Raw genomic sequence first — 26,081 nt, 5'->3', positions numbered from 1 at the left:
GACCCCAAATCCCAGAGGAGTTGAAAAGAAATCTTCATGGATAATGGCCTAGTCAAAGTACAGTTGAGAATCTGTGGCCAGGCTTCTTCACAGAAGAGATGCCCCCCAAATAACTTAAGCTGACTCCAAAGGACTGAATACAAATGCATTCCACACTCAGATTTTATTTGTAAAATTTGACTTAAAACTTTCAATTTTGCACCAATTTGTGTTGATCCATACATTACATTTTAAAGAAAACAGGGTGAAGGGGATGGGGACTGCATTTGAATCCTTATGACCAGACTCTAGATAGTTTTACCTCTCGGTTTAATCGTTCAGTGCTCTGACCCGCTGCCTCACAGCGGACAGATCTTAATGCTGTCGGAGCTGGATGAGAACTGCCCCAGGGCGAAGTCCAGACCCACCCCGACCCCGCAACCCACTCCAAACGTTGCATAAATGGGCTGGGTGAAGTTAGCCCTGAAGCTGTGGAGGTGCATCATGTTGTCTGCCACACTGTAGAATGACAGCATCCCCGCCGACAGATCGGCGTAGACGCCCAGGCGGGGTGAGTAGGTGACGGGGATGTCCCTCTTCTCGTTGGCGTGCATGGCCGAGCAGCAGGTGTCGGACAGCTCCAATGTCCAGGACTGGGCGTTGTAGCCGAGGCCAGATCGGGCGTCGTTGCCCTTCCTGCTCAGCGAGCCGTAGGCCACGCCCACTGAGGAGCCCCGCCCCCTCCACTCCACCTCCCAGTAGGAGCGCTGGGCCTGCAGCGGGCTCTGGCACATCACCTGGGTCCAGCCGTCAAAGCGCTGGGGCGTGTCGGCGTACGGCTGCGTCGAACCCTGCAGAGTCGCCTTGGTGTTGCCTTCGGAGAGTACCAAGCGCTTGTGAGCTGTGTAGGGGTCAAGGGTCAGGATCACAGAATCTAGAAGAGTTAACCAAGAGAAATACTTTAAAGGCATTATGCGTTTACAGGTGTGTGGTGGCATTTTATATCACAAGAACAGTTATAAAAATGCTATAAATATCAAATATGAAACAAATATGGGCCTCTGTCTCTAAGAAACTTCTGGTCTTTCGGCCTTCAGGAAGTCGTCGCAACATGGCTCCTCTATTAACCAGCGTTTCACTGAGAAGACGTTACACTTGGCGTTTGCTAATTGCTGCTGGCTAGTCTGAAGGAGCTGAGTGTGGGAGGAGCTACGTCTCAAAGGCAGGGCTAGATCTAACCAGGTGTTTTGCACAGCTGAATAGTTTCCATGGAGACCAAAGGATTAATCAAACATGTATGAAAGAATCAAGGGAAAACTCCAGATATGTTTTTGATGATGTAAAACTGAAAAAAGAAGATTTTACATAATACTGCCCCTTTAAACAAAATGTAGCTTCACATCTTTCACTCACACTGGAGAAACTCCTCTCTGGATCTCGGTTCTGGTGCCTGGATGCTGTCGAGGTTGATTTCTCTCACTGGAAAAATGTGCAGTATGTCAATGAGTGAGCAGATCTTATGGTTTAGTTATTATTGCAACATATAAAATCAGATATATTATTAAAAAGAGGCAACTGTGTTGGCTCACATGCAGGAAAAGCTGGAGCTTGAGTCATGGCGTTCGGCAGAGGCGTGTCCAAGAACAGACCTGGGTTAACTGTCCAATGAGAAACCACGATTAAACCTCTAAACTATGAGATGTTTACCAGGGATGAAGAGCAGCCATCTTACTCTCAGTTGGTGTTTCTAACAGATCTGCCATCCTGCCTGTTGGACCAAAGAATTAAAAATGAAAACTTCTCCCTTGTGTTCAGCTTTAACCGTTTTGTTTTCTGAAATAAGCAAATTGGTCAAACACTGATGGGGGAAGCGTTCGGGTCTTACCAAGGTTTCCTCCTGCGGCTGCGGCGTCATTAACCGGGGTGGCCTGGTTGGCGCCTCGTCGGTGTGAGCGAAACAGGCTGGTGATCGACGCCATCCTGCTGAACGCTGCATAAAAACAGAAGAATGTTTACTTACTCTTTATAAATGCTGCAATGTTCAACTTCTGCCACATGGTGGCGACAAAATGCAACAATATGATTATACCGCCAGATGAAGCAGGAGCTGGAGAAGGAGCAGGAACTGGAGTGGGAGTCAGAGTGGCTGGGATTGGAGTCGGAGTCATAGCTGCAGGAGGGGCAACCGGGTTTTGACTAGACCTGCTCCATAGAGACGGGCCCCCTCTGCGGCTGGGGGTGGGGCTGGGGTTAGACTCTCGCTCTGTTGGGATGGAGATATGAATGTTTCCACAGCTTTGAACTTTTAGTCTATGATGTTAGGATTATATGTGAAAGGCAGAAAGTAGTAAAGAAATTTGAAGGGGAAGAAAAATTTTTGTTTTTTAAATAAAAATTTGACAAGATGTTTCTACTTGAAGCTCCATGAACATAACTTCTAAAGGGGATGTACACTGCAAATCAAGTTACTATGTTACCTTCAATTGCTATAAAAATGCTTCATATATTAATATACATCTAATATAACTTAAAAGAAATTTGACTTTGTAGCTTAATGCCTTGAAATTGGGCCCGTGTCTTTAAGAAGCTCCTGCTCTTTCTGCCTTCAGGAAGTCATCACAACATTTCTCCTTTATTAACCGTTTAAAAACGTTTTTAACAGCGGTGAACTGAGAAGTAGCTCGTATAATGACCTCCACCAGGTGTTTGCCAATTGCTGCTGGCTAGTCTGAAGGAGCCGAGTGGAGGAGTTGTGGTGCAGGGATGAAAACACTCCAGGTATGTTTTTGATGAGGAAATTACATCATAACATGATGTAAAGCTAAAAAATGAAGTCAATTTAACATAATAAATTAGATATAGGTTTGGACTACGCCATTCTTTGCATGTATTAATGGTTTCAGTTCCGTTTGAGCAGGTCATGACCTCCAGCAAGAAGTGAGGAGATTTTTAAACCCCAGCCGGCGCCCGCTTACCAGCCTCTCTCTCCTCTCGTCTCCGTCTGTTCCCCATTCTGGGTGAATTTGTGTTTCCTCTGTCTGCAACCATTTTGAAAACATGCTGATGTGTTTCTGCTGACAGCATGAAATTCAAAAGCATTCTTTTTAAAATCTCACCTCGAGGGGCGTCCCTGCTCCTCACGTCAGCACCTCTGAGTGCTGTTGGACATAAGAACCGCTCACCACCATGTTTGACTGAAATCCTTTCAAATTAAGGTTCTTAAAAGCGTGGCGTACCTGCTCCTTGTCGATCTGTACTTCGGACATCCAGTGTAATGGTTGAAGTCGGGGTACGGGTGTCTGTGTTTTTACTCAGCCCAGAAAACACTGGAAAGCGGAGAAAAAAAAAACACCTGTCAGGTTTATGAAAATACTTTCTGAAGAGTTCATTAGAAGTAGAAGAAAACTCACAATCACGAAACACTTTTTTCCCTCCCAACCGGCTGGCTGAAAAAGATCAGAAACCGTAACTGTTGGGTTAAAAAAAAAGCTATAAATGTTCTGTGATGGCAAAAAGGACAACGCTCTATACTTACAGTTTCCCAAAGTGAACAGTTTGGTTTCATTGACTGAAAGAGACCAGATGAAACGGTTATGACTTGAAAGAAAAGGACAAACACAAAATCTTACCAAGTATGTTTGATCCAGTTTTTAGTCCACTTGAAGTAAGACAAAACTAACTTACAAGTAACTTTTCAGCAAGAATTATGAGCTTGTTTCCTTAATATTGGTATAAAAAAGTACTTATTCCACTGGCAGATTATTTATAACTAAACATTTTTTCCACATTATAAGTTAAAAAATCTGGAATGTTAAAGCATTTTTTATTTAAAACAAGCTCAAACTTCTTGCTGAAAAGTTAATTGTAAGTTAGTAGACTTGAAATAAGACGCAACTAAGATAATTGAAGTAGAAACTGGACAAAAACATTTGCTACGTTTTCGTGTTTTTGTGGAGAGGTTCTTCTGACAGACCTTGCTTGTTGATCTTCCCCAGTTCCTGATTGCACAGATCCTCCACTCGGTCCCTGAGGGCCAGCACCGCTTCCCGAACAGGTTCAAAGGTCGCACTATGATTGACTTGCACGGCCGGCAGGTCGCCGCATTCCAGGGGACTGCTCATGGTGTCGCACGTCTGAGGATAAGTAAACGGCTTTAGAGGAAGTCTGACGACAATCAACACTAATGGAAATGTTTTCTCTCATGTAAAAAAACTTTAAGAGCAAATTCACAATGAATGCTATCTCAAGGTACTTTACAAAGAAAACAATTAAAATTTAATCAAACATATATTCAAAATTATTCTAGTTATGAAGCCTTGGCAAATGTTCAATCTGGAAGGCTCTTTAACTTCACCTGCCTCATCATTCAGCGCCTCCTCTTCACCCTGGACCTATCAATGGTGGATCAAGCCTCACTTTAGCCAATCATCATTCGAGCTCCAGTTGAAAAGGACCTCCCGGCCACGGCCTCCTCCACTTACCAGCTGCAATCATTTGGAACGCATTCTCCATGTCCTACTCCGAGTCAGATTCCCCTCCCGGCTCTCTGTGCCTGGTTGGCTAAAGCCGATATTACAGACGTGTTTAAAATCATGCCCATGCATCCTTCTTAGTGGCATCGGCTGGGAGCCAGATGCTAAATATTTTTTCGCACGCCTCAAGTTTGGATGCAGGAGCAGCTCTCATCGTTTCAACACACTGTCAGAAGCTCTCTGCTGGATCCTCAATGTTTTTAGACTCCCCTCCGTGCTGCATCTCCTCGATGATTTCCTGCTCATCGATTCCCCATCCTCCTCCCACACCTCACTCCAAACCCTGAAAGATCTCTTCCTCCACGTTGGCATTCCACTCTCTACCGATAAAACTTTCGGCCCCTCTAAAAGGCTAGAATTTCTCGGCATTAACCTAGACTCCGAGCAGATGCTAGCTTTTCTGCCAGAAGAAAAATTATCCCACATTCGTCAGATCTCCCGCGGCCACCTTTCATCCCCTGCTCTTTCTAAGCGTCAGCTCCTTTTGCTTCTCGGGCACCTAAACTTTGCCACGTGTATTATTCCGCCAGGGCGTTCTTTTATCTCTCGGCTTCTTGACCTCGCTAACTCAGTTCCCCACCTGTTCACAGGTCACTTTAGATGAAGGTTGCCGCTCCGATCTCTCTTTCTGGTCTGAACTGTTAAATCACTGGAACGGCATCTCTTTTTTCTACGATGACATCCTCTACGCCGATTTCATTCAGTTCTACACAGACGCCGCTCCTTCAGCGGGCTTCAGAGGCTTCTTCCAGGGCAGTTGGTTCGCCGTGAAATGGCCCACCTCCTTCCCCTGGTCCGAATCCTCGGCCTTTCATGAAATTATCCCCATAGCAGCCGCTTGCTGCGTCTGGGGACATTCTTGGGTTCGCAAGCATATTGTCGCTTTCTGTGATAACACCGCCGTCGTGGAGGCCATCAATAAACGTCGCTCCTCATCCAAATCCCTGTCTTTTCTACGCCGCATCACACGGCAATCTGCGATTCATAATTTCATACTCTCTGCGAGTCATGTCCCCGGCCACTCTAATGCCATCTGTCTCGCCTTCAATTCCAGATCTTCCGTCATCTCTGCCCGTCAGCCGACCCTTTCCCAACTCCAGTGCCCTCCCTAAAGAGCCTCCCTCTGGATTAGTTCCCCCATCTCTTTTTCCTCTGTTGCAGTCCGCCAGATTCCATATTAAGAATGGCCTAGCTCCCTCCACTTTTAAATCCTATTCTTTCGCCTGGTCCAAGTTCATCAAATTCTGCTCCTTTCACAGGGTCTCCCCGTTGCCCATTTCTGTTAGCACTGTCCTGGCTTTTGTCACTTACTGCTTCGAGAACCTCCAATTTAAGCCCTCCTACATTCGTAGCCTTCTAGCAGGCGTCAATTTCTTCTCACAGCTTCACCAGCCCATCCCTTCTCAAAGCCTTTTCTCTAACCACACCGTGAAGCTACTTTTGAGGGGTATAAATAAATGGCAACCTACCCTCCCAGATAAGCGCAAACCTATTACTCTTCCTAGTCTTAAAGATCTGCATGTTACCTTGCAGTCACGCCCTTATTCTCCTTATCTTAAATCTCTCCTTTCGAGCTCGTTTCTTTTTAGCTTTCTATGGCCTCCTTCACCTGGGCGAATTCACCACCCCTGATAACCCTTTCGTCCCTTCTAAGCATCTGGCAGTTTCCGACCTCAAGTTTCACCCTGATTTTTACAGCTTATCCCTCAACATTCCAAGGTTAAAGGCGCGTGTACTATCGGCATAGCTAGTATCAACGACCCGTTCTGTCTCTGTCGTGCTATGTTCAAGTTTGCTCTTTCAAGACGCAAGTTAAGCTCCCCCTTCTGGGCCCCTGTTCATCACCCCCGAGGGCTACCCCATGTCCACCACCTGGTTCGTTAAGCACCTGAGGCTGCTGCTAGCTGCATGCAATTTCCCACCCAGTCAGTTCTGAGGTCACTCCTTTAGAATAGGGGCTGCCACGTCTGCAGCCGCACAGAGCATTCCCGCAACGACCCTTCAACAGCTTGGACGGTGGTCGTCCTCAGCATTTACCGCATATACTCGTCCAGACCTCGCCTCTGTACTCGCAGCTCAACGTTCTCTCAGTGCCTAGGTAAAGCACTGCGCATTAACTGGCTTTGATCCACCAGCTACCTCTCATCCAACCCCTTGCGGCGTCCCTTGTTGGCCCCCATCTATCCTACTCCTTATCGTTCTTAGGTAACCTTTTCCTCACATCTCCTGTCTGTCACCTTCTCCTTTTCGTCACCTCCTATATAAAAAAAAAAATTAAAAAATTTTTTCTTCCTCCATGCATTTCTCCTATGGGCTTCGGCCCTCACTTTGGGGGATTACATTCCTATGCAGCATCAGGAATGTTTATCGAGGTTATCAAAGTTCCAGCTCGACATCCCCGGCAGGGGCCTGAACGCCAAAGGATTTTAATGTTTATTAGTCATTAAACTTTCTTTAATCGCTTTCTTTCTCTGTCCGAGTCTCTCCAGATTGAAATCTAACTGTACTGTATGCTCAATTAATTATCAAACTAGCTTAAAATGTTTTACCTAGGAACCACAGCAGGTTGTGTCGTGTCAGTGTTATATTTTAAGCTAATATTTTAATAATCAATATGTTTCATCACATGCTCTTAGATCATATTGCGTTGAAATTTTTCCATCAACTCAGGGAAAAAATATGATTTTTACACAATGTTATCACACTGTTAGAATGTCATGTCAGCTCTGTCCTACTGTTAACATTATAAAATCATCTTAAATTAGTTGTATTAATCTGCGTATTTGTGGTTATCTTTTTGTGTGTGTGTCCCGTTTTATTTTTCTAATATATTTGTTTTTTCCTCATAAAAATGATAGCAAATGATCAGAGAATATTTCTGCTTTTTAAGTTGCAACTGGTTAAAAAAATAAAACAAAAGAAAGAATCAGAATCAGCTGATTTTGGAAATATTTGCGTAAACCACATCTGAAAAGGTTCTGACCCGCTACAGACACCTCTTTTCATGACTGATCCATACCTGCAGGTAGTAGATGTTGTCCGCGCAGTCCGCCAGGTCCCTCATTTCTGTGTCCCTCTTCCTCCGCTCCCTGATCTCAGCCTCCAGGTTTTCGGCGACCTCCTGGGCCTGGTTCATCTTCCCCAGGCTGGCCTGGTCCAGCACCTCCTCCAGCAGCTCCTGCAGCCGCTCCACGGAGCGCAGCAGCTCACCCAGAATGTTCTCCGTCTCGTCGTGCACCCTGTCCGCAGAGCGCTGTTGCCAAGATTGGAGACCCACTCACCAATTAGCTGTTGTTTTATCCAGACAGCAAAATGTGGTAATTAAATATTGAATTATGGTAAATTGACGGTGGATCAACCAAACAACGTTGAAAAGTTGTTCAAATGGATTCAATTTCTGTCTAACCACATTTCAACGATGGGTACTTTTTCATTCTGGATACTAAATTTATCTTGCAGTTCCACCAACCTTCACTCCTTCCATCATCTTCTTCATATCCTTCAGCTCCTGCTCCCTGTGTTTCAGCTTCTGCTGGTTGTCTGCTTGGATGTCTGACAGCAGCTTCTGCACAGGGATGAACAGAGTGAAAAACAGGACGAGCAGAAGGAAGCGGCTGGGTACAGTAGTGGCTAGGAGGAGCGGTGTAATGGGACAGGAATGCTGTTAGGAATGCATTCAGCCTGGCTTTAGTCATTACCCAACAAAAGGTGCAGAGGAAGGACACGTCAGGCAGAAAGCCGTTAGATACAACAATAAGCGCCTCACAGGAGGGTGGATTCTGGAGTTTTACTCCCACAATGACTTGTAAAAGTATTAATATACTTTGAAGTTTTAACATCGTGACCTTTGTTGTGTTTATTGAGACAGACCAACAATAAGTTGTACAAAGTGTTGAAGAAAAAAGATCATGATGACAATGAAAGGAGTTAAAGTTCAGATTTTAGTCATCTTCACGATGAGATTAGTACTGAACCTTTTGGACCACGTTCAAAATGCTAGAACATTAGCATTGTACTGTTGGGATGTTTCTCTTTAGCAGGAACAAGGAAGCTGGTTAGAGTTGATGTGAAGATTGATAAAGCTAAATAAGGGACAATACAGGAAGAAAACCTGTTGGAGGACATTGAAGACTTGAGTCTTTGGCTGAGGTTCACCTTCAACCAATACAGCCAAAGCTCTAGGTTCAGATCAAACTATGTTGATGAGTTAGAATGGCCTAGTTTAACTGAGAATCAATGGCAAGACTTCATCCAATGTCACAAAGCTTGAGCCATTCTGCAAGGGAAATTGTATTGACTCAAGACACTACTTTATGTTGGTCTCTTACAAAATCCCAACAAAATGCCCTGAAGTCTTTGGTTGTAACTTGACAAAATGTGAAAAATACAGAGTTTGAGAATAGTTGCCCTCAGAAATTGTTTTTTACGCACCTGTCTCTCCTGCCGTTCAGCCTTGGAGGACACACACTCGTGGTCTTTATGCTGATTGCTGGTGCACAGCCAGCAGACAAACATCTTGCACTGGCGACAGAAGAACTCCTGCAGGTACTTGTGCTGGGTGCAGATCTTTTCCGCCAGATTGCTGGTTGGTGGGATGAGCTCATGCTGCTTGAGAGACTTCTTGGTCTGGTGAGGCTTCAGGTGGGTCTCGCAGAAGGAGCTCATGCACGCCAAGCAGCTCTTCACAGCGGCACGCTGCTCCCCTTTGCACATGTCGCACAGAACGGCTCCGGTGGACAGCCTGGACTTGGATCTAGAGGACAACCCGCGAGTGCTTCGGATGGAGTCTCGAACTTCTGATGTGAGGGCCCCTTTGCGGAGCTGCTCCACAGCCTCAGCCAGCATGGTGTTTCTGGATAAGGGCGGCTTGGGGCAGAAGGTCTGGCGGCACTGGGGACAGCTGTAAATCCCTTTGGGGTCATCCTTGCTCCAGAAGTCTCTGATGCAAGCCATGCAGTAGCTGTGTCCACAAGGTATGGTGACCGGATCATTGGGGAGATCAAGACACACAGGGCAGTTGAACTGCTCCTCCGTCCACAGCTTCCCACTCATTGTGATTTAGCCAAATACGAAGAAAGCCCAGAGATGTTTAGCTGAGAGTCCTCAAGATTAAAGGTTGTGCGCAGTCCAGATTCTCAGGAGGAAAATGTTGAGTCTTAGGTGAGAGAAAGCAAAAAGAAGAGATGGGTGGGGCCAGACTCACCAGGCAGGTCTAGCTGGGGAAACGGGTGTCGGCAGAAAACTGCTGAATGAATAAAGGTGCAAGTGTCTGGTCATTGTCCTGTTCATGTGATGCAGGACTACAGGAAACATTCAGATTTAGGTTTCTTTCCTGGTCACAAGAGGGAAGATTCAGATAGTAGAGATATAATTAGGAGAGTTAAAAGGAAAAAGTCTTGGCTCTTCAAACAGTGAATCACTATAAGAGCAGTTACTTTAAGGAAAATCACAGCAACACCCTAAAGAATGGTAAAATGAGTCAGTCATGCTGGTTTGGCTACTGAAGAAGTATTCATTCCCTTAATTTACTTAGGTTTTTATTTTTTATCACAATTGTTTCAGAAAATCCAATAAAGTACATACAAAGATGCTAATATTAACTTCTTGCTGTGTGTAGCAAGCTAATAATGTATCAGAGTTAGAAAATAATTATAGCCTGTAGGCTGTCAGTTTGTGTCCTTTAGCTCAAGCAAGCTTAGGTTATACAACAACAATGATCTAAAACTCCACCTCTGAATACATCTGTGAAATAAAAAGTTACAAATTAAAATCTAGGATTATATTTTTTACTGTAAATGCGTAATGGCAGTTTGTTGTTGATGGGTAGAGTAACTAGTTGGAATCATATTTTTTTATTTAGTATTGCTAACATTTGGGCTCAGTGGTGGCTAGGCTAATCCTAGTTAGCCTAGCCTAACTAATTGTAGCATAAGCTAGGCTAGGCTAACGCCAGTTAGCCCTTGTGTTTTCATCACCATGCCACAGCTAACAAACATTTTAAATTACTCTGAAGCAGACGCAAAACTGAGCTAGCAGAAAACTACCTACTAGCTAATCCAGGGTTTATTTATTTTTATTTTTGGAAATAAAAGCCTTACAATGAAACATAACTTTATTATGAAACTTGTACAATTTAAATCTGGAAACCAAATCAGTCTCATTAACCTAATTTATGCAAAAAGTATTCAGAATTAAATTTTCTTTCAAGTAATGTGTGAATATTATAAGAGAGAATTTCATTTTTTCCCCTCACAATTTGTAGTGATTTGACACCAGAATCATAAACCTTTGAGTAATGAGTGCTGTGTTGTTTTGATATTCCACATAAAAACGTTTTTTTAGTGTAAAAAGATAAACATAATCTACAAGTGCCTGTTCCTGTGGGAGAAAACTCAACCTGTTTGTGCGAAGCAACACTTGGCTTTATCAAATCCTAAATCCCACAATGGTGTCTTTCTTTTGCTTAATCACAGTAATGTTTGTCAGAGCAGGTTTTGCATTTAATTATAATGAAGTGTAGGTGAAGTGTTTACATTTTCAATGTTGCATTACCATACAAAATGCTTCAAGAAGGCCTGCGGTTGTTGTAAATAAGAGGTTTTGGATTCATCTACTACCAAATGCTGTGAATAGAGATCTGTTTGAATTGTTCTGCTAAAAGAAACTAGACGAAGGAGATGGTATCATGTGTGACAACAAAATCACAGTAAAACAGAGATGCGCCAATATTATGAAGAAAAGACAAAATTGTTCACTTATAACAGTTAGCATTAGCTTTTCCAACAGCCCGGATCAAAAAGAGCAAGTCTGATCGTTCCGGTTTTGTGACTGATGGAGGGAGCTCCTGCAAATTGTTTTTTTCTATAAGGTGCATTTGGGCTTTTTCGTGTACTTTGCCTGTCCTCTAAATTTTATAACGACTCCAATACAGCTCAGGTTGCCTCCAAAGCCCAAAAATACGAACAACTCCACAACTACGGCGACGAGGCCTGATCTTCCGCCCGCATCCCCGCCTCAGCTTACTGAGGCCGATCCACCGCGGGGCTCGGCTAGTAGGCGACCGCCTTCGGAAGAAACGTCTACAGCTCGGAACGTATATTCCCCGGACTTTAAGGTTGAACTCCTCAATGCACTTCCTGAAGAGATGGTGGGCATTTTCAAGACTGAATTGGAGACGGCGTTGACTAACAATCTGACCCATATTAAGTCGGAGCTGCACGGCAGCTAAGTGCTAGCATTGAGGCCATCAGGTCGGAGGTGGATGCATTAAGGGTGACAGTCGCAGACATGGAGGGACCGCCGTCTTCATGCACTGATGATGGGGTCTCACTCAAGAGCACTTTTGGAAGAGCTTTCGGCGCAGGTCCTCGCTCTTGACAGTAAATGTGAGGACTTGGAGTCAAGATCTCGGCGTAATAACATTAGAATCATAGGACTACCGGCAGTGGCGCAACTACACATTATTCAGGTGGATGCAAAAACATAGTATCGGCGCCCCCCTCCCTCCCCCCGACCGAGGGAAGGAACGTCAGGGTGAAGGAGCGACGCTCACTCCCCCCCCCCCGAGGCGACGATACGTGAAGGGTACAACTCGCTACATTTACCTCGTTATGTGCGCGAGGTGAAGGAGCGTAAGGCGCGCAGAAGTGTACGGAAAACATCATCGGCGCGCCGCCCCCTCCAGACGGGGTTTTGGCGCCCCCTCTGGTGCTGCGCCCCTATGCGTTGCATACCCTGCATACCCACTTTTTGCGCCACTGACTACCGGAGGAGCGTAACCCAGTCAGCGCAGACACGATTTCCACCCTGCTTAAAGACGCCTTCGGCCTGGAGAAGGAGCCGGTTGTGGACCGGGCGCACCGATCTCTACAGGCCAAGCCGAAAGCTGTGTGAAGCTGACACCCCACACACGTCAAAAAAATCCAGCAAATATTCTGAATGGTTAGTGCTTCGTTTGTGCAGTTTTGGTTTCTGAGATATTAAAAATTATTTTTTTTAGGTCATCCAGAGTTCACCACTCCCCCATATTGCTCCAAAACAAACCAAAGTCGGCTAGTTCGTTAGTGCAGGTTTGTGCCGTTAAAATGTTTGTTTGTGCAGCTTTCGTTTTTGAGATATTAAAAGTTAAAATGTTGGCCGATTACGTCATCAGCCGCCCCCATTTTGCTCCAAACGTCAAAATTTTTGCTTTACCGCCGCCACCAACTGGTATGTAGTGTGGACCACAATGTCACCCAACGATTATATTATACAAATGACTAAATCTGATTTTACTTTATTTGGTGCATTCAGAGTTTAAGATTCAGTCGATCACATTCACCCATTAGGGTGAATTTTACTATAATGCCACAACTTATACTGTAGTCCCTTTTCTACAAAAATATAGTAACATCAATTGCATAAAAACGACACCGAAAAGAAGACTTACGTGACAAGAATGTGCTGGAAGACAACCAACGAAGAACTAAAACAGAAAGTACCGCCTGCAGCAGGTGAAATTAATTGTCCCCTAATTGGGTGAATGTGATCGGCTGCCCAGTGAGCGGCCTCGTCCCATTATAGCTCGTTTACATTATTACGCGGACTACGCCGATATTTTACAACGTGCCTGAGCCCAGCAGCGGTTAAAAGTGGGGGATTTCACAATCTCCATCTTCCCTGATTTTACCGCTCGGACCGCAAAAGCCCGTGCAGCCTTCAATGACGTCAGACGCCGGCTTAGAGAGGTGCCGGACATACGGTTTGGGCTGCTGCATCCAGCTCGTCTCTGCATCACTAAAGCAGGTGTCACGAGAGAGTTTACTTCACCTGTGGAGGCGACTGCCTTCGTGAAAACACCTTTCATTCTTGCATAGTTTAATTTGTTGTGAATGGAGCCGCTCATATTGCTCGGTCCAGGCCGGCCGTAGGCAGAAGAGGGTTAGGCGACATGTAATGTATCTGTTCTGTTCTTAGCCACACTTATGTTTACATGTGTTTGCAGGAGCTCCAGCTGAGTTGGAGTGAATCGAGGATGACTGTTGGGTACAAAATCTTAAGTTTAGTCTTTAGGCTCATGACTCCATTTGGAGTTTGAGCTGGTATCCCGTCGTTTGGGGTAGTGGTAGGTGCCATCTGGGGGAGGGGGGTGGGATGTGTCAGTTCAGAAATATTGTCTTGTTTTCTTTTTTTTTTTTTTTTGCTTTTGCTGTTGTTTTTTGTCCTGTTTCCCATCCTTGTGCCTGGTGCGTGGGGGCGGATTCTGGTTGCCTCATCAATGTTAACGCATATCTCACATGGCTAATGCAAACAACTCAAATGTAAGATTTATCAGCTGGAATATTCGAGGTTTAGTTGGTACTATCAAGCGGAGTAGGGTGTTTTCTCATTTAAAGCGTTTGAAACCTGACATTGTTTTATTACAGGAGACCCACATGAGAAATAAAGACCAGTTTAGACTTAAGTGTCCTTTGGTTGCAGAGGTACTCCACTATAGTTTTAATTCAAAGGCTAGAGGGGTTGCTATCTTAATAGGTAAATCTGTACTATTCACATTGACCAAAACCATCTCAGACAGAGACGACGGATATCTGATAGTGTTAGGTTCTCTATTCCATGTAAACACCCTGCTAGTCAATGTATATGCTCCTAATTTTGACAATCCATGTTTGACGAACAAGTCGTTTGAAATTCCACCTTCTTTGAAGGTAGAATCTTTGGAGGGGACATGAACTGTACTATTAATCCTCAGTTAGACCGTTCTAAACCTGTCCTAGCCCAATCGTCAATGGCTAGAACCCTACATAGTTTCATGCTAAATAATGGTTGTGTTGACCCCTGGAGATCTTGTAATCCGAACAATAGGCAGTATTCTTTTTATTCACATGTTCACCAGACTTTTTCACGCATAGATTATTTTTTTGTAGATGCTAAATTTATGCCTAAAGTATCAAATGTTGCATATCACCCTATCATTATTTCGGATCACGCTCCTGTCTCTCAATCTTAAGATTTCACCTGGGCCTCGCTATCCCTCTCAATGGCGATTTAACACTTCACTATTATCAGATGGTAAATTTCACAAATTTATTACGGATGCAGTAGAGGATTTCATTGCCTTTAATGACTGATTCTGAACCAATCTCTAGGGCGCTCCTGTGGGATTCTTTGAAGGCATACCTACGTGGTCATATAATTTCATATTCTGCACATGAGAGGAAATGGAGGATGTCAAACATTTAGAAGCTTACTTCCGAGTTGGAATTGGTTGACCAACAGCTTGTAGCTGCCCCATCTGACAGTCTTTCAAAGCGTCGCTTGGTCTTACAAACTGAGATGGATCTCATTAGAACTAATGAGGCAGAGCGCCTTTTGCTTCATTCTCGTGCTAGGACCTATGAATATGGCGACAGGCCCAGCAGATTACTAGCTCACCAATTGCTCTGTCAAGCAGCTTCACATTTAATATGTCGTATTAAAGACAGATCTGGGGACCTGCAGGACTACATGCAGGTTATTAATTCGGTTTTTTCATCATTCTATGAGTTCCTGTATAAATCTGAACTCCCATTGGATTTGACTGATATGCATACGTTTCTAGACGAGCTTCAGTTTCCCCCTTTACACTCAGAACTGATTGATCACCTAGAATCTGGTCTGACTGTTCAGGAGTTAAATGCTGCTTTACAAAATATGCAAAACAACAAAGCTCCAGGACCCGACGGGTTCCCAGCTGATTTTTTTTTTTTTAAAGCATTCCAAGCCAAACTGATCCCATTGCTTCATTCTGTCTATGTTGAGTCTCTGACACTCGGCTCACTTCCCCCTTCGCCAAGACAGGTTTCTATCCAGCGTTCTCTTTAAGAGGGACAAGGATCCTGACCTCTGTACCTCTTATAGGCCAATATCTTTAATGAATGTGGACACAGGATACCTGTTTGCTGTTTTAACTAAATTTTTAATTTGGTAAAAATTTTATGTCATGGATATGCCTTCTTTATACACTGCCCTGTGCCAGTATTATTACCAATAACAACCAAACCGGATACTTCTTTTTAAATAGAGGTTGCAGACAGGGCTGCCCCCTGTCACCCCTCTTGTTTGCACTTGCAATAAAGCCTTTGAGTATTTTTCTGAGAACTTCTCCCAGTGTTAATGGAATCACCAGGAGTCATGCAGAACTAAGGCTATCGTTGTATGCAGATGATTTGCTTTTATATTTCACCGATTCAATAGGAACCTGCCCCACAATTGTTGAGTTCTTTCACAGATTCGGCCAGTTCTCAGGGTATAAAGTTAATGTCGCCAAGAGTAAATGTTATCCTGTTAACCATTTAGCCCTGCAGCTCTCCCAATCTGATGTTCCTTTTAAGCTAACTAAAATTGCTTTCTGGTCCAATTCAGTTGATATACCCTGGTGTCAACTAGAAACACATTCATGTCCCTCAGCCTCACTTTTGGCTTTGCTTACAGGTTCAACCTCTGAATCCTTCTGGCCAAACCAATAACCTCATAGTTGTAGATACCTTGAGAATATGGTTTCAGTTTAGGAAACAGTTTAAATTTACAGATCCTATAGTCTTGACCCCACTTTTAAAAAAAACCTGGTGTTTACACCTGCTCTTACTGACCTGGCCTTCTCCTTATGGCAGGATAAGGGACTAAAATGTTTCAAGGATTTATATAGGGAAGGGTTGTTTTGGTCTTTCACTGATTTGGCTTCTGAATTCGATCTCCCACCCTCCCATTTGTTCAGATACGTCCAGATAAGGGCCTGTGCAAAATCCTTATTTCCCAACTTCCCTCAATGACCACCTGAGCAGCTGTGGGGCAAACTTATACAACTTAACCCCTTGCAAAGGTCTTTAATTTCAAAGATTTATAACTCGATTCAATCATATGATGTCTTTTTAACTACGAACACTGAGAGCTTGGGAGCATGAACTGGGGCTGATTTTTGATGATCATTGGTGGGAGGCTGCCCTGACAGCCATTCGCAAAACTTCTATATGTCCCCACCTGAGCTTGATACAGTTCAAAGTGGCATTCAGATGTCATTATTCAAAAACTAGGCTGGCACAGATCTACCCAAATGTGGTAGATGTTTGCGACTGCTGTGGAAGCTCACCCTGCAATCTTGCACATGTTTTTCACATGCTCAGCCCTCACAAATTTCTGACAAATTTACTTTCACACCATGTCTGTTGTACTTTCGAGAACTATTGACTCTTCAGCTCATACTGGTATCTTTGGACTCCCAGAGCAATATAGTCAGTACTCCGCAAGAGAGTTGGAAGTGATAGCTTTTACCTCTATGATCACTAGGCGCCACCTTCTCTGTAACTGGAAATCAACTAGAGCTCCATCCAGCACAATGTGGATAAATGAGGTCATGTCCTTTTTGAAAGTTGAGAAAATTAGATATACAAAAACTGGAATCTTGGAACAAATTCTACTCTAAATGGCAACCATTTATTGAGTTTGTTGCTTCTTTTTTTTTTCTTTTCAGAGGTGAACATGTGTGTTTAGGTGTATATATATATGCATGTGTTTTTACTATTGGTTTTATTTCTCTGTTTTACTATTGTTGGTGTTCTGTGTGTGTTCTTTGTTCCTGAAAATATGCATCTTAAAAGTCAATGGTGTAAACAGTTTGTTTATGCTCAACACTTTTACACCCTGGAATATGTAAACACCTTTGTTCCATATGCAAAAATATCAATAAACATATGAATAATAAAAAAAGGCAAGTCTGAAATCATCCAGTCATTAATAAGCGTCAATCAAATTGAAAATCTACCAATTTCTGCCATCTGCCTATTTCTTTGTCAACTTATCTTGTTGTGTATTCTCTTGAGAATCAAAGCATGGTGCTGGAGTTGTGATGATATGGGATTCCTTGCTGTTTAAAACCTCAAGAAAGTAAAGCAATGCTCTAAAGCTGCTAAAATCAGATAGTAAACAACTACCGAGAGTTATTGGTGTTGAATGGGCTGTTAAATCATGGAGAGCACTCGATCATTTTTAGTAAACCCTGATGTGGAAATAGCTACACTTGGAAGAGCGTTATCTTTTTTCTTTTTCATGCCATGACCCTAATTTTGAGAAACAGAACTTTATCTTAAGAATTGAGGAAGGAAAACACTTGTGGTTTCCTGGTAAATATGGCCCTGATTTATGTCTCTGACAAAGAAACTTGGGAGAAATGTGCTAACAGAGAAGTGCAGCAGGAAGCTGGAGTGCATCTGGCGAACATCACTTCAGTGGTAAACTCTATCAAGCTTTCGGAGCAAAATTACAGTCATGAAGCATGAAGCTGGAGAAAACCGAAGGGACTAGAAATGTGTGGAGTTTTGAACATCTTACATTCATCAGGCCTATCAGGATTTAGTTTTTGTGATTTTTTTTTTTGCCATTAAAATCACAGTTTAGAAATATTTGTACTTATGTGTGATGGTAAATATGACTTTTGTAACTTGCTGTATCCGTCACGGACTATAACGAGAAGACTGAGGCAGCAGTGAAGAAGGAAGAAATACTCCCACCTGCAGGTGGGAGTTAGCAGTCACTTAAACCTGCAGTAAGTAATTTTATTAAAAAAAAATTTTATTGAAGCTGTCACTATGTCTTGACAATAGAGTATGAGACAGATAATCTGTGAAAAAAACTGAGTTTCCAACAACCAATCAGAGTCAGGAGGCGGGTCTTCTTAGTGCTGTCAATCATGCCCATGTGTGCCCTGCTATGCTAAGGCTAGTTAGCATGACCACCGATTACAGCAGTAAACGGTTTTCTTGTAAAGGCAAGTTGTTTCTCTTCCATTAGCACATTTAACAGCAAGTACATGAGGATGACTGGCAGCACTAAGCCCCACATCCTGGCTCTGATTGGTTGTTTTGGGTGCATTTCATCAGACAGCAATAGTAGCTCAGAGAGGAAGTGGAGAAGATGGATCTTCCACAGATTATCTGTCTCCTAATAAGTTTGAACAAATATGTAAAAAAGCCTACATTTTTTAAAATAAAAGTTGCATCCTGCAGCCTTTTTGGGGAAAATTTGAAATAAACCCACATGTAGGAGATTAAAGAGTTAACACTGTAAAATCTTTATTTGTAAAAATGCTTGTTTTGATGTAGTAATCGCGCATTTCTGAGCCAATATTTTAACCTAACAATTTCAAGCTTCCATTTTACAGTGTGAGGTCTGCTTCTCTGCTCACATCAGGTTGACCCCCAGTACTAACAGCATGGTCCAGACCGCCGCTGCGACGGTGGCTGTGGCGCCGTTAAAGGTCTTGTCGTGGGCGTAGGTGATGATGTGCAGGGCGCCGCTGTAGGCCTCCTCGCAGGTCGGCTGGATCTCCTCCTTTGGGAGCTCGAAGCCGTAGGTGCCGTTATCTCTCAGCTCGAAGGTGAAAGTCAGGGGGATGTCCTGCATTCGGGCCCAGTCTCTGGACGAACCAGAGTTGGCGTCTGGAGAGAGGATTATGCTGGTAAAATCCTTCAAACCTGTGCTTTATAAGTACTGAAATAACTTCATACATACATAACACAGCTGGAGAGGTTCCGACTCTGTACTTTTCCCCATGGACCTTCCAAATGGCTTCAGCTGCTCCCTCTCCCACCTTCATCTGAGGAATCAGGAATATTCAGACAACTCTTCTCATTGATTTATTAGGCAAAACATAAAGGAAGCTGTTTACCAAACAAAGAAACGCTCTGGAGCTTCATCTGTATTCATGACTCCGTCCTGTTACTGACATATATTACGGTGAAATGAGCAGAGAGATTCGGCTCAGCTGTGCTCGGCGCCAGAGAACGGCAGCGCCGGCCATGCACAAACACTTCGGCGGGGGAGTGCGAGAACACGATGAGGAAACGCTGCGGCCTGGTTTTAGTCACAGTGGGCCTCGACAAATGCCAACTGTTTTATACGGGATCGGTTTTCATCTTGAGATCATGTGTGCATTCATACTAGATCACCAAAATTGCTCATTTTTGCTTATATTTATGGTTTAACTTTCAAACTTTAGAGTAAAGAGCTGAGCAAAGAATAGGAAATTAATGTTTGTGATAGAGCATAAAATACTTGTGTTAGTATTCACAAACCACCTGCGAGAAAGCTACAGCTAGTCGTTACAGGAAGTTAGAAAAGTGTATGTTTAAAATGCTGCAAAATGGATTGGATTCACTTTCCAGATTTTATCTGAGGAAATATTAGTGAATCTGTTCATAGCCGCCATAATGTTTTTGTATTTGCAGATTATCAAGACTGAATTTAAATCAACATTACCCTAATAATGCCATATGCAGAAATAGAACTGACTGTAATACTTAGTGTTTGGAGTTGGCCAAAATCATCCTGTGAAATGTGCAAAATCAGAAAAATGTAATCAAAATGAACAAAAATAAACATTTGAAACATCATTCTTTGATATGTTTCACATGTTGAATTCACATACTGGGATAAATTAACTTTTCTATGGTGATTCAGAGAACTGAGAGAACTCAGTATTCATTACCCACTCCTCTGTTGAGTTTAGCCAACCTCAGAAACAGCAGCACTGCCTGAACGCTTCCCTATGCATCATAATCCTGTCTTGCACAAAGTAACTCTTGGCTCTTTTAGGTTATTACCTGCTTCGTTCCTAGTCAGGCTCTCATTCTCTACTTACTGTCAGCTTCCTCCTGCTTGTTCCACTTTGTTGTTTACAGATGAGGGATACGATGCATGTCATTTATTTACGTAGAGCAAATTTATTACATATTTCCTCATTCACAATCAACACAGACCTAAATATCTCATGTAACCTGACAGAATGCAAACAAAATGTGCACAACAACAAAAGCTCCTAGTGCAGATGGTCCTGCACAGCTACAGAGTATTGCATGTGCAAAGCATGCATGCATGTAAATACCAGCTCATCGTAGTTGGAGGCGGTGAAGTTGGGGTGTCCGTAGGGAATCAGGAGCAGCTGGCCGTAGGAGTGGATGGTGAGGAAACACAGGAAGTCTTCCTTTCTGCTTCCAACAAAGTAAGTTACGGCCTGGGCCTCAGGTTCTGAGATGGGCCCTCTGCCGGGGTAGATGTTTGAGTTGCAGTCAGACGACACTCCGACGGCTGTGAACGAAAACAGAATCAGTCGCTGACACAAACCAGCAAGCTGCTTCACAACGCGCAGCTCGGTGATGAGACACTCACTGCCCCAGTTGGCATCAAAGTTGCGGTTGAGGTCGGTGCCGTAGCAGTCGCCCGAAGGTCCCGGTGACCTGTTCTTCCTCCACAGTCGGGTCTGAGCAGATCAGAGTGTTCAGTCAGTTGGGTCTAAATCCAGCAACGCAAGAAATTAACCACTTGACATTTTTCTAAATATTAAACCGCTGACGTCTCCTATACTTTGGGCTCATCGGAAGTCATCTTCTTCGATGATTAAACCGCAAATCATTTTTACTCGAGTGCCCTTTTCCTAATAGCATATCCTCTCATATCCTGCTCATGTCCAGCTTGAGAGCTTTGCAGCAGATCAACCGAATTTAATTTGATGAATATCCATCCAGATACTGACTGAGGAGTTTGTCCAGGAGAAGATGTAGCCGTCGACATTGAGCACTGGCGTGATGTAGAAGTCCATGTTTGTCATCATGGCTTCCATTTTAGCGTCTGTTTTGTACGTTTGGAGAATCTGATTGAAAAAACCCAAGAAAACAGATTGAAAGAGTTTAATTCTCCATAAAATGGCAAACGTTAACTCACATATTTACTCACAGATTTAAACAAACAGCATTAAAGGGGATCATAGTAACTCTGGAGGACCGTACATCAGACGGTTCTCTTACCTGTCTAACAAAGTACTGGCAGAACGCCGGAGCGATCCATTCTCTGGCATGAATACCACAGTCCATCCAGATGGCTTTCTTTTTGGCGTCAGTCTTCATGCCAATCTGAAAAACCAGTTAAAGCGCCTCTAAATATCAGCAGATCCCAGCCTTTTCTACCAAATGCATTCTTTAAAACCTGAATCTGGTTCACCCTCATCAAGCTAATCGTCCTGTTCTCATAACTCTTCCCATAATCCACTATGGTCACAACATCAGGGTATTCCTTCGCCATCTGAGCCATCCAGCTGCTGATCTATAAGGTGGAACATCAATGGACTTTAACCACACTAAACGTGTTTTATTATGTGTGAAACAACGACCAGGTTCTCTCACCTCCTCCATTGGATGGTATTGGAAGTAATCATACTCCGCTTTGTTGCTTAAAGCACAAAATACATGAGAATCTACATTTTGCTAAATATCAGAGCATATTTTTAGCTTAAATCTGTATTCTGATTGAGAATATTTTGGTAAAAACCAGTATGGAGTACATAAACAGGAGGAATCTTCCTGAATAACAACCCACCTCTCCAGCGTCAATGCCCCCACTGCTAAGAGCAACGGCACAAAGCTCAGACTCATCATCTTCAGCATCTTCACTTAGTCAAATGAAGCAGCTCGTTTGTTACTGTCAGTCTCATTTCCCTTTACAAAGTCCTAATGTACATGTTTATCTGATAAAAGTTCACCTTTGCCTCTGCTGCAAAATGCTAGCAGCCTTACCACAGTTAATATTTAATCTTTTATGAGCCTACGTTACTTCACACTTGTTATTATGTTTTTGTTGGGTTTTCTTTTGGGATAGTTATTGAACAGGTCCTTGTAAACTTGTTTTCAAGATAGTTAGATGACTTATAAAGCGCTGTAAACATGTAGTTATTACTTAATAGATGCAAAAGCATCTATTGGTGTTTTTTTATTTTGCAAACAAACTAAACCAGTCATGTTTTAGATACAAGCTAAACATCTGGTCGGAATTGCTAATGGTGGTGCTTAGCAGCCAGCCTAATGTCTGTTAGCAATGCAAGCTAATTATTTTTCAACATTTTATACAGTTAGGCAGTGCTTTAAGCGAGCTGGTACAAAACAAACGAAATGCTAAAACTATTGAAATGCACAAAGAACAAAATTCTACTATAAACAAAAACCAAATACAATTTAATATATTTATATGGCAAAACCATTTGGGCAAGATCTGAATTTAAGTAAAAAAGTAGGAAAAAATGTAAAGGAAATAAATATTCAGGAAGAGGAACACAGCAATAAACTAAAGGAAAGAATACATTTTGAGAAGTGTTACTAAAGTTTATCTCCACAGGAGGAATAGCTTTTTTTTCATTTTCAGATCAACATGATCAGATTAGATGAGATACAAACATCAATTATCATTCATCTGACACAAACAGTATCACGGATTCACTAAAGGAAGAGGGCAAAGGTCCACACCATATAAGGTTATCCTGGGCCATGCAAAAATATTCACACCCCAGTAAATGTTTTTCACATTTTGTCACGTTAAGTATTCCCACAATCTAAACCCAGGTGCAGATTTTTGTTTTTCCATACGTCTGTTTGATACGTCTAGAAAATGAAGAGGTTCTCCTGGCTCATTAATTTGCTCTGAAAGCATGAAACTCTCAGAAGAATCATTTCACTGAGAAGCCAAGCCAGGCCCAATAAGCCGCTAACAGATGTGTGATGATCAGAATCTGTGACTGAACTGGTGGCATAAGAAATATTTACATATTCATCGCTTCTGGAGTGAGCAGCAGGTAGCAATCAGCACCTCTTGTGCAGCCTCAAATAGGCAAACACACTTTGCCAACTGTGGAACAACAGCAATCCTTTAAAAAACCCTGAAATCGGGTTTATTTTTTGTAGCAGTCCATTTTTCAGGAAGCTGGTAAACCTGTCCAAAACCAACTGGACTGTGCTACATTAACCAGCTGTTTTTGGTTTATTATTGGTGCTAAATTGCACCTAAATGATTCAAAGCATGTTTTTATTGTTTGTGTTCGTGTTAACTTAAGACACTTAGTGGTAGCATCTTACCAGCAGGGGTCAGAAGAACAATGCTTGGTGTTAAGTACACTGTAAACGGCAGTGAAATATGTCTTTCTGCAGAAGGAATGGAGAAACCGGTCAGACATTATGGGAACTGATTGGAGGTCAATTATAAAAGGCAGCCAGTCAACGGCCACAAACATAAAGTCGGAGCTACAAAACATTTTACATCAAACTATATTCAAGTGTTAGAATGGTCCAGACCTTAATTCAAGAGTTAGAAATCACTGTTCACAGGAGTTTTAGATTTCAGATCTGGCTTTACCTCTTAAACTTGTAAGGTTTGAACTTAAATCAGTTGGACGACAACTGATGAACGTCGCAGCGGGAATACCAAGTCATCAAGTCACTCAACAGGGAGTTTTCTGTTTACATGATCAGCAGCTTCTCCTTAACTTCTTCAAAAATGAAAGGCCTTGTGATCCTTCAATGACTGATGCATCGACCCAAGAAAAGTTTTTCCTTTCTAGGCCTCTGTGTTGATGATTGCTTTCCTTGATGTCCTAAAATCCATAACATTTCCTTTGCCTTTCTGCATTCACAATCAGGCTGTTGGGGTTACACACTGCTGTTAATGTCTGAACCAAACCAAAAGGAAAACACAGCACTGAGAAGCAATGAGTACTGGTAGATGTAAGGTTCTGATCCCGAGAACCTTTGCTTTAAGAGACATTGCCTTCAACAATTCCTCAACAAAATCAAAGTTTTGGTCATTTTAAATTAAGAAAGGAATGCTGCCTTGTCTTTTTCTCACCCTGAGAATAACGCCGTGGCCAGCTGAGTCTTTGCTCCTTCACCTTTGCTGACATGTGCATCATGTCTTTCTGCGAGTTGCTCATAAGATATAGAGACAAGACCTGACTGAGGCGAATTACTGTGCACACGAACCCGGTTTGTGTTTATGTGTGTCCCAGATACAGAATCAAAACACATCACAGCTTCTTTTCTTCACAATGACGGATGAAAGCGCTAATGCTTTTGGATGAGAGGGACAGGCTGTCCTGTTGTACTTAGACGCAACCTCAAAAACAACATCCTCTCTATAGGTTGTATCGGGAAGCATTTCCAAGCATGAATACTTAACTTTACTGCAAGCATCTTATAGAATAAAGAACTTTACAGCCAAGACATGAGAAGTAAATTAACTTTTACTTAATTGCATTTTGGTAAAATTTAGATGAGGTTCAAGTCATTGACTGATGTTCTAGTCATTGTAATGGTTTATGAAGCTCGTTGTATAGATATGGCAGGAAATTATTTTAGTGCACATTCCTGAGGCGTTTAACGTTCCCATGGATCATTCGGAAAGTGAGCTCTGTCCCGGCTACACTGACATGTTATGAGTAATGTTTTGGGCATTTGATTTGTGTTGGACTCGTTCATTGATTTCTTTGGACTCATGCCTCACTTTTGGCTTCCTAAGTATTAGACAAGAGTGTGATTTACTTTACGTAGCTTCATATTTCTAAATGGGGCCCTGTAGGCTTTTCATGCTGCTGGCCCATGTTTGCAATGCTCTGGGCCTTTATTTGATCATTCATTTATCTGCCCCAAAGCATCTGTGGTCATTATATGCAAATATTTATGGAAAAAAACAAAAATAAACTTGATTAATTTGAACGACGTTGAACTGGATGATCTGCAAGTGAAAACCAGTTCTGAGGTGGTTCCTAATTAAACAGTGGTTTGGTAACAGTAACAGTGTTCAGCGACAGACTTTATTTGTACTACAGTAAAAATTCTGAAGTGAGCTAATATTGATACAGTAAAAAGTTATGTAACTCAAACTTACATAATTGTTTTATTTTATTTAGTTTTTGCTGCTGTTACAGTATAGACTCTAAATGAAAATATACAAGAACTGATAAACACTAATGTACAAAGTAACTAATAGTACTGTCAATAAAATCTTACGAATCACCAACAGCAGGCTGTTTTAATCAATTATTTGTTCCTATATTATAATCATGGATTAAAGTCACATTGCACGGAATTAAAATTTTTAATTCCTTCATGAGTAATTTTCAGATTTGTAGCCCATTTACATCACTGATGTTACATCACTCATTTTATGCTTATTTGAAGTGACACATTGCCATAAACCCAGGTACTTTCAGCTCGAGTTCAGAAAGTAATTGGAAGGAAGGAAGCTAAATCAATGTGAGAAACAGAATAGTGATTATTTTATATCGTCCTGCAGCGTTTTCTACCTTAGGGACACAGATAACTTATTGTCATATTAATTGAATGTACTCTCACTTTGAAAATCTACATTATTATAGCCCAAAAATGAATTTTACAGTTGAAACCAGAGTTTACGAACACCTGATAAAATGACACACTCGATTTTTTTCTCATTTTTTCTTAAATCAGACCAAATGTTTTTTTGTTTTATGAGTATAAACACTTCAGATTTTAAAAACATAAATAATAAATACTCTTGAGCAAATAGAAACAATCGCTAATCAATGGAGGTACATGGAGAAAACAAAAAACTCAACTGGTGCAGGATGTTCTGACTAAAATAGTTCAGAAACATCAGACATACCAGTCTTGACCTGTGCAAAGCCCCTTAAGGCAGTAGAGATCAATACTGCAAAGCTCAACACCTATTGCTTGAGTGGAGGAGGACGGACAAGACTTTTGGCAA

The 26,081-nt window shown here is 42.4% G+C and overlaps 2 protein-coding genes across 4 annotated transcripts; both read right to left on the bottom strand.

The window, feature by feature from the left end:
• Positions 1-134: 134 nt before the first annotated feature.
• trim25l (tripartite motif containing 25, like) lies at positions 135-18,040 on the bottom strand. 3 transcript variants are annotated; one of them, XM_017310498.1, is made up of 16 exons: positions 12,940-18,037; positions 8,943-9,843; positions 7,981-8,076; positions 7,531-7,764; positions 3,953-4,112; positions 3,515-3,547; positions 3,390-3,425; positions 3,216-3,305; positions 3,096-3,137; positions 2,955-3,017; positions 2,069-2,242; positions 1,865-1,969; positions 1,712-1,747; positions 1,569-1,637; positions 1,393-1,458; positions 135-913 (listed from the first exon to the last, which is right to left on the bottom strand). In XM_017310498.1, the coding sequence occupies exons 2-16, from the start codon at positions 9,561-9,563 to the stop codon at positions 339-341; spliced, it is 2,400 nt and encodes a 799-aa protein (XP_017165987.1). In that variant the 5' UTR covers positions 9,564-9,843; positions 12,940-18,037; the 3' UTR covers positions 135-338. The 3 variants fall into 3 exon arrangements, with proteins under 3 accessions (XP_017165987.1, XP_008427077.1, XP_017165989.1); XM_008428855.2 differs by having other exon boundaries at positions 8,943-9,753; XM_017310500.1 differs by lacking the exon at positions 2,955-3,017 and having other exon boundaries at positions 12,940-18,040.
• A 169-nt stretch (positions 18,041-18,209) lies between these two features.
• cpo (carboxypeptidase O) lies at positions 18,210-22,007 on the bottom strand. The gene is made up of 9 exons (XM_008428882.2): positions 21,894-22,007; positions 21,701-21,746; positions 21,519-21,620; positions 21,326-21,430; positions 21,055-21,171; positions 20,691-20,781; positions 20,407-20,609; positions 19,035-19,119; positions 18,210-18,961 (listed from the first exon to the last, which is right to left on the bottom strand). The coding sequence occupies exons 1-9, from the start codon at positions 21,959-21,961 to the stop codon at positions 18,705-18,707; spliced, it is 1,074 nt and encodes a 357-aa protein (XP_008427104.1). The 5' UTR covers positions 21,962-22,007; the 3' UTR covers positions 18,210-18,704.
• Positions 22,008-26,081: the final 4,074 nt, after the last annotated feature.

Source organism: Poecilia reticulata, linkage group LG2, assembly GCF_000633615.1.
Source record: "Poecilia reticulata strain Guanapo linkage group LG2, Guppy_female_1.0+MT, whole genome shotgun sequence".
In the NCBI taxonomy this organism is placed as follows: domain Eukaryota; kingdom Metazoa; phylum Chordata; class Actinopteri; order Cyprinodontiformes; family Poeciliidae; genus Poecilia; species Poecilia reticulata.
This window is presented reverse-complemented; position numbering and strand designations above follow the sequence as displayed.

Excerpts from the sequence above, each read along its gene's own strand:
- trim25l (XM_017310498.1), bottom strand. The coding sequence starts at position 9,563 with ATGAGTGGGAAGCTGTGGACGGAGGAGCAGTTCAACTGCCCTGTGTGT. Across the intron at positions 7,765-7,980 it reads AGATGATGGAAGGAGTGAAG|CGCTCTGCGGACAGGGTGCA; the intron begins GTTGGTGGAACT and ends TCTTGGCAACAG. Across the intron at positions 3,138-3,215 it reads TACAGATCGACAAGGAGCAG|CACTCAGAGGTGCTGACGTG; the intron begins GTACGCCACGCT and ends TATGTCCAACAG.
- cpo (XM_008428882.2), bottom strand. The coding sequence starts at position 21,961 with ATGCTGAAGATGATGAGTCTGAGCTTTGTGCCGTTGCTCTTAGCAGTG. Across the intron at positions 21,172-21,325 it reads GCCAGTACTTTGTTAGACAG|ATTCTCCAAACGTACAAAAC; the intron begins GTAAGAGAACCG and ends TTTTTCAATCAG. Across the intron at positions 18,962-19,034 it reads AACCTCTCCAGCTGTGTTAT|ACGCCAACTCTGGTTCGTCC; the intron begins GTATGTATGAAG and ends TCCTCTCTCCAG.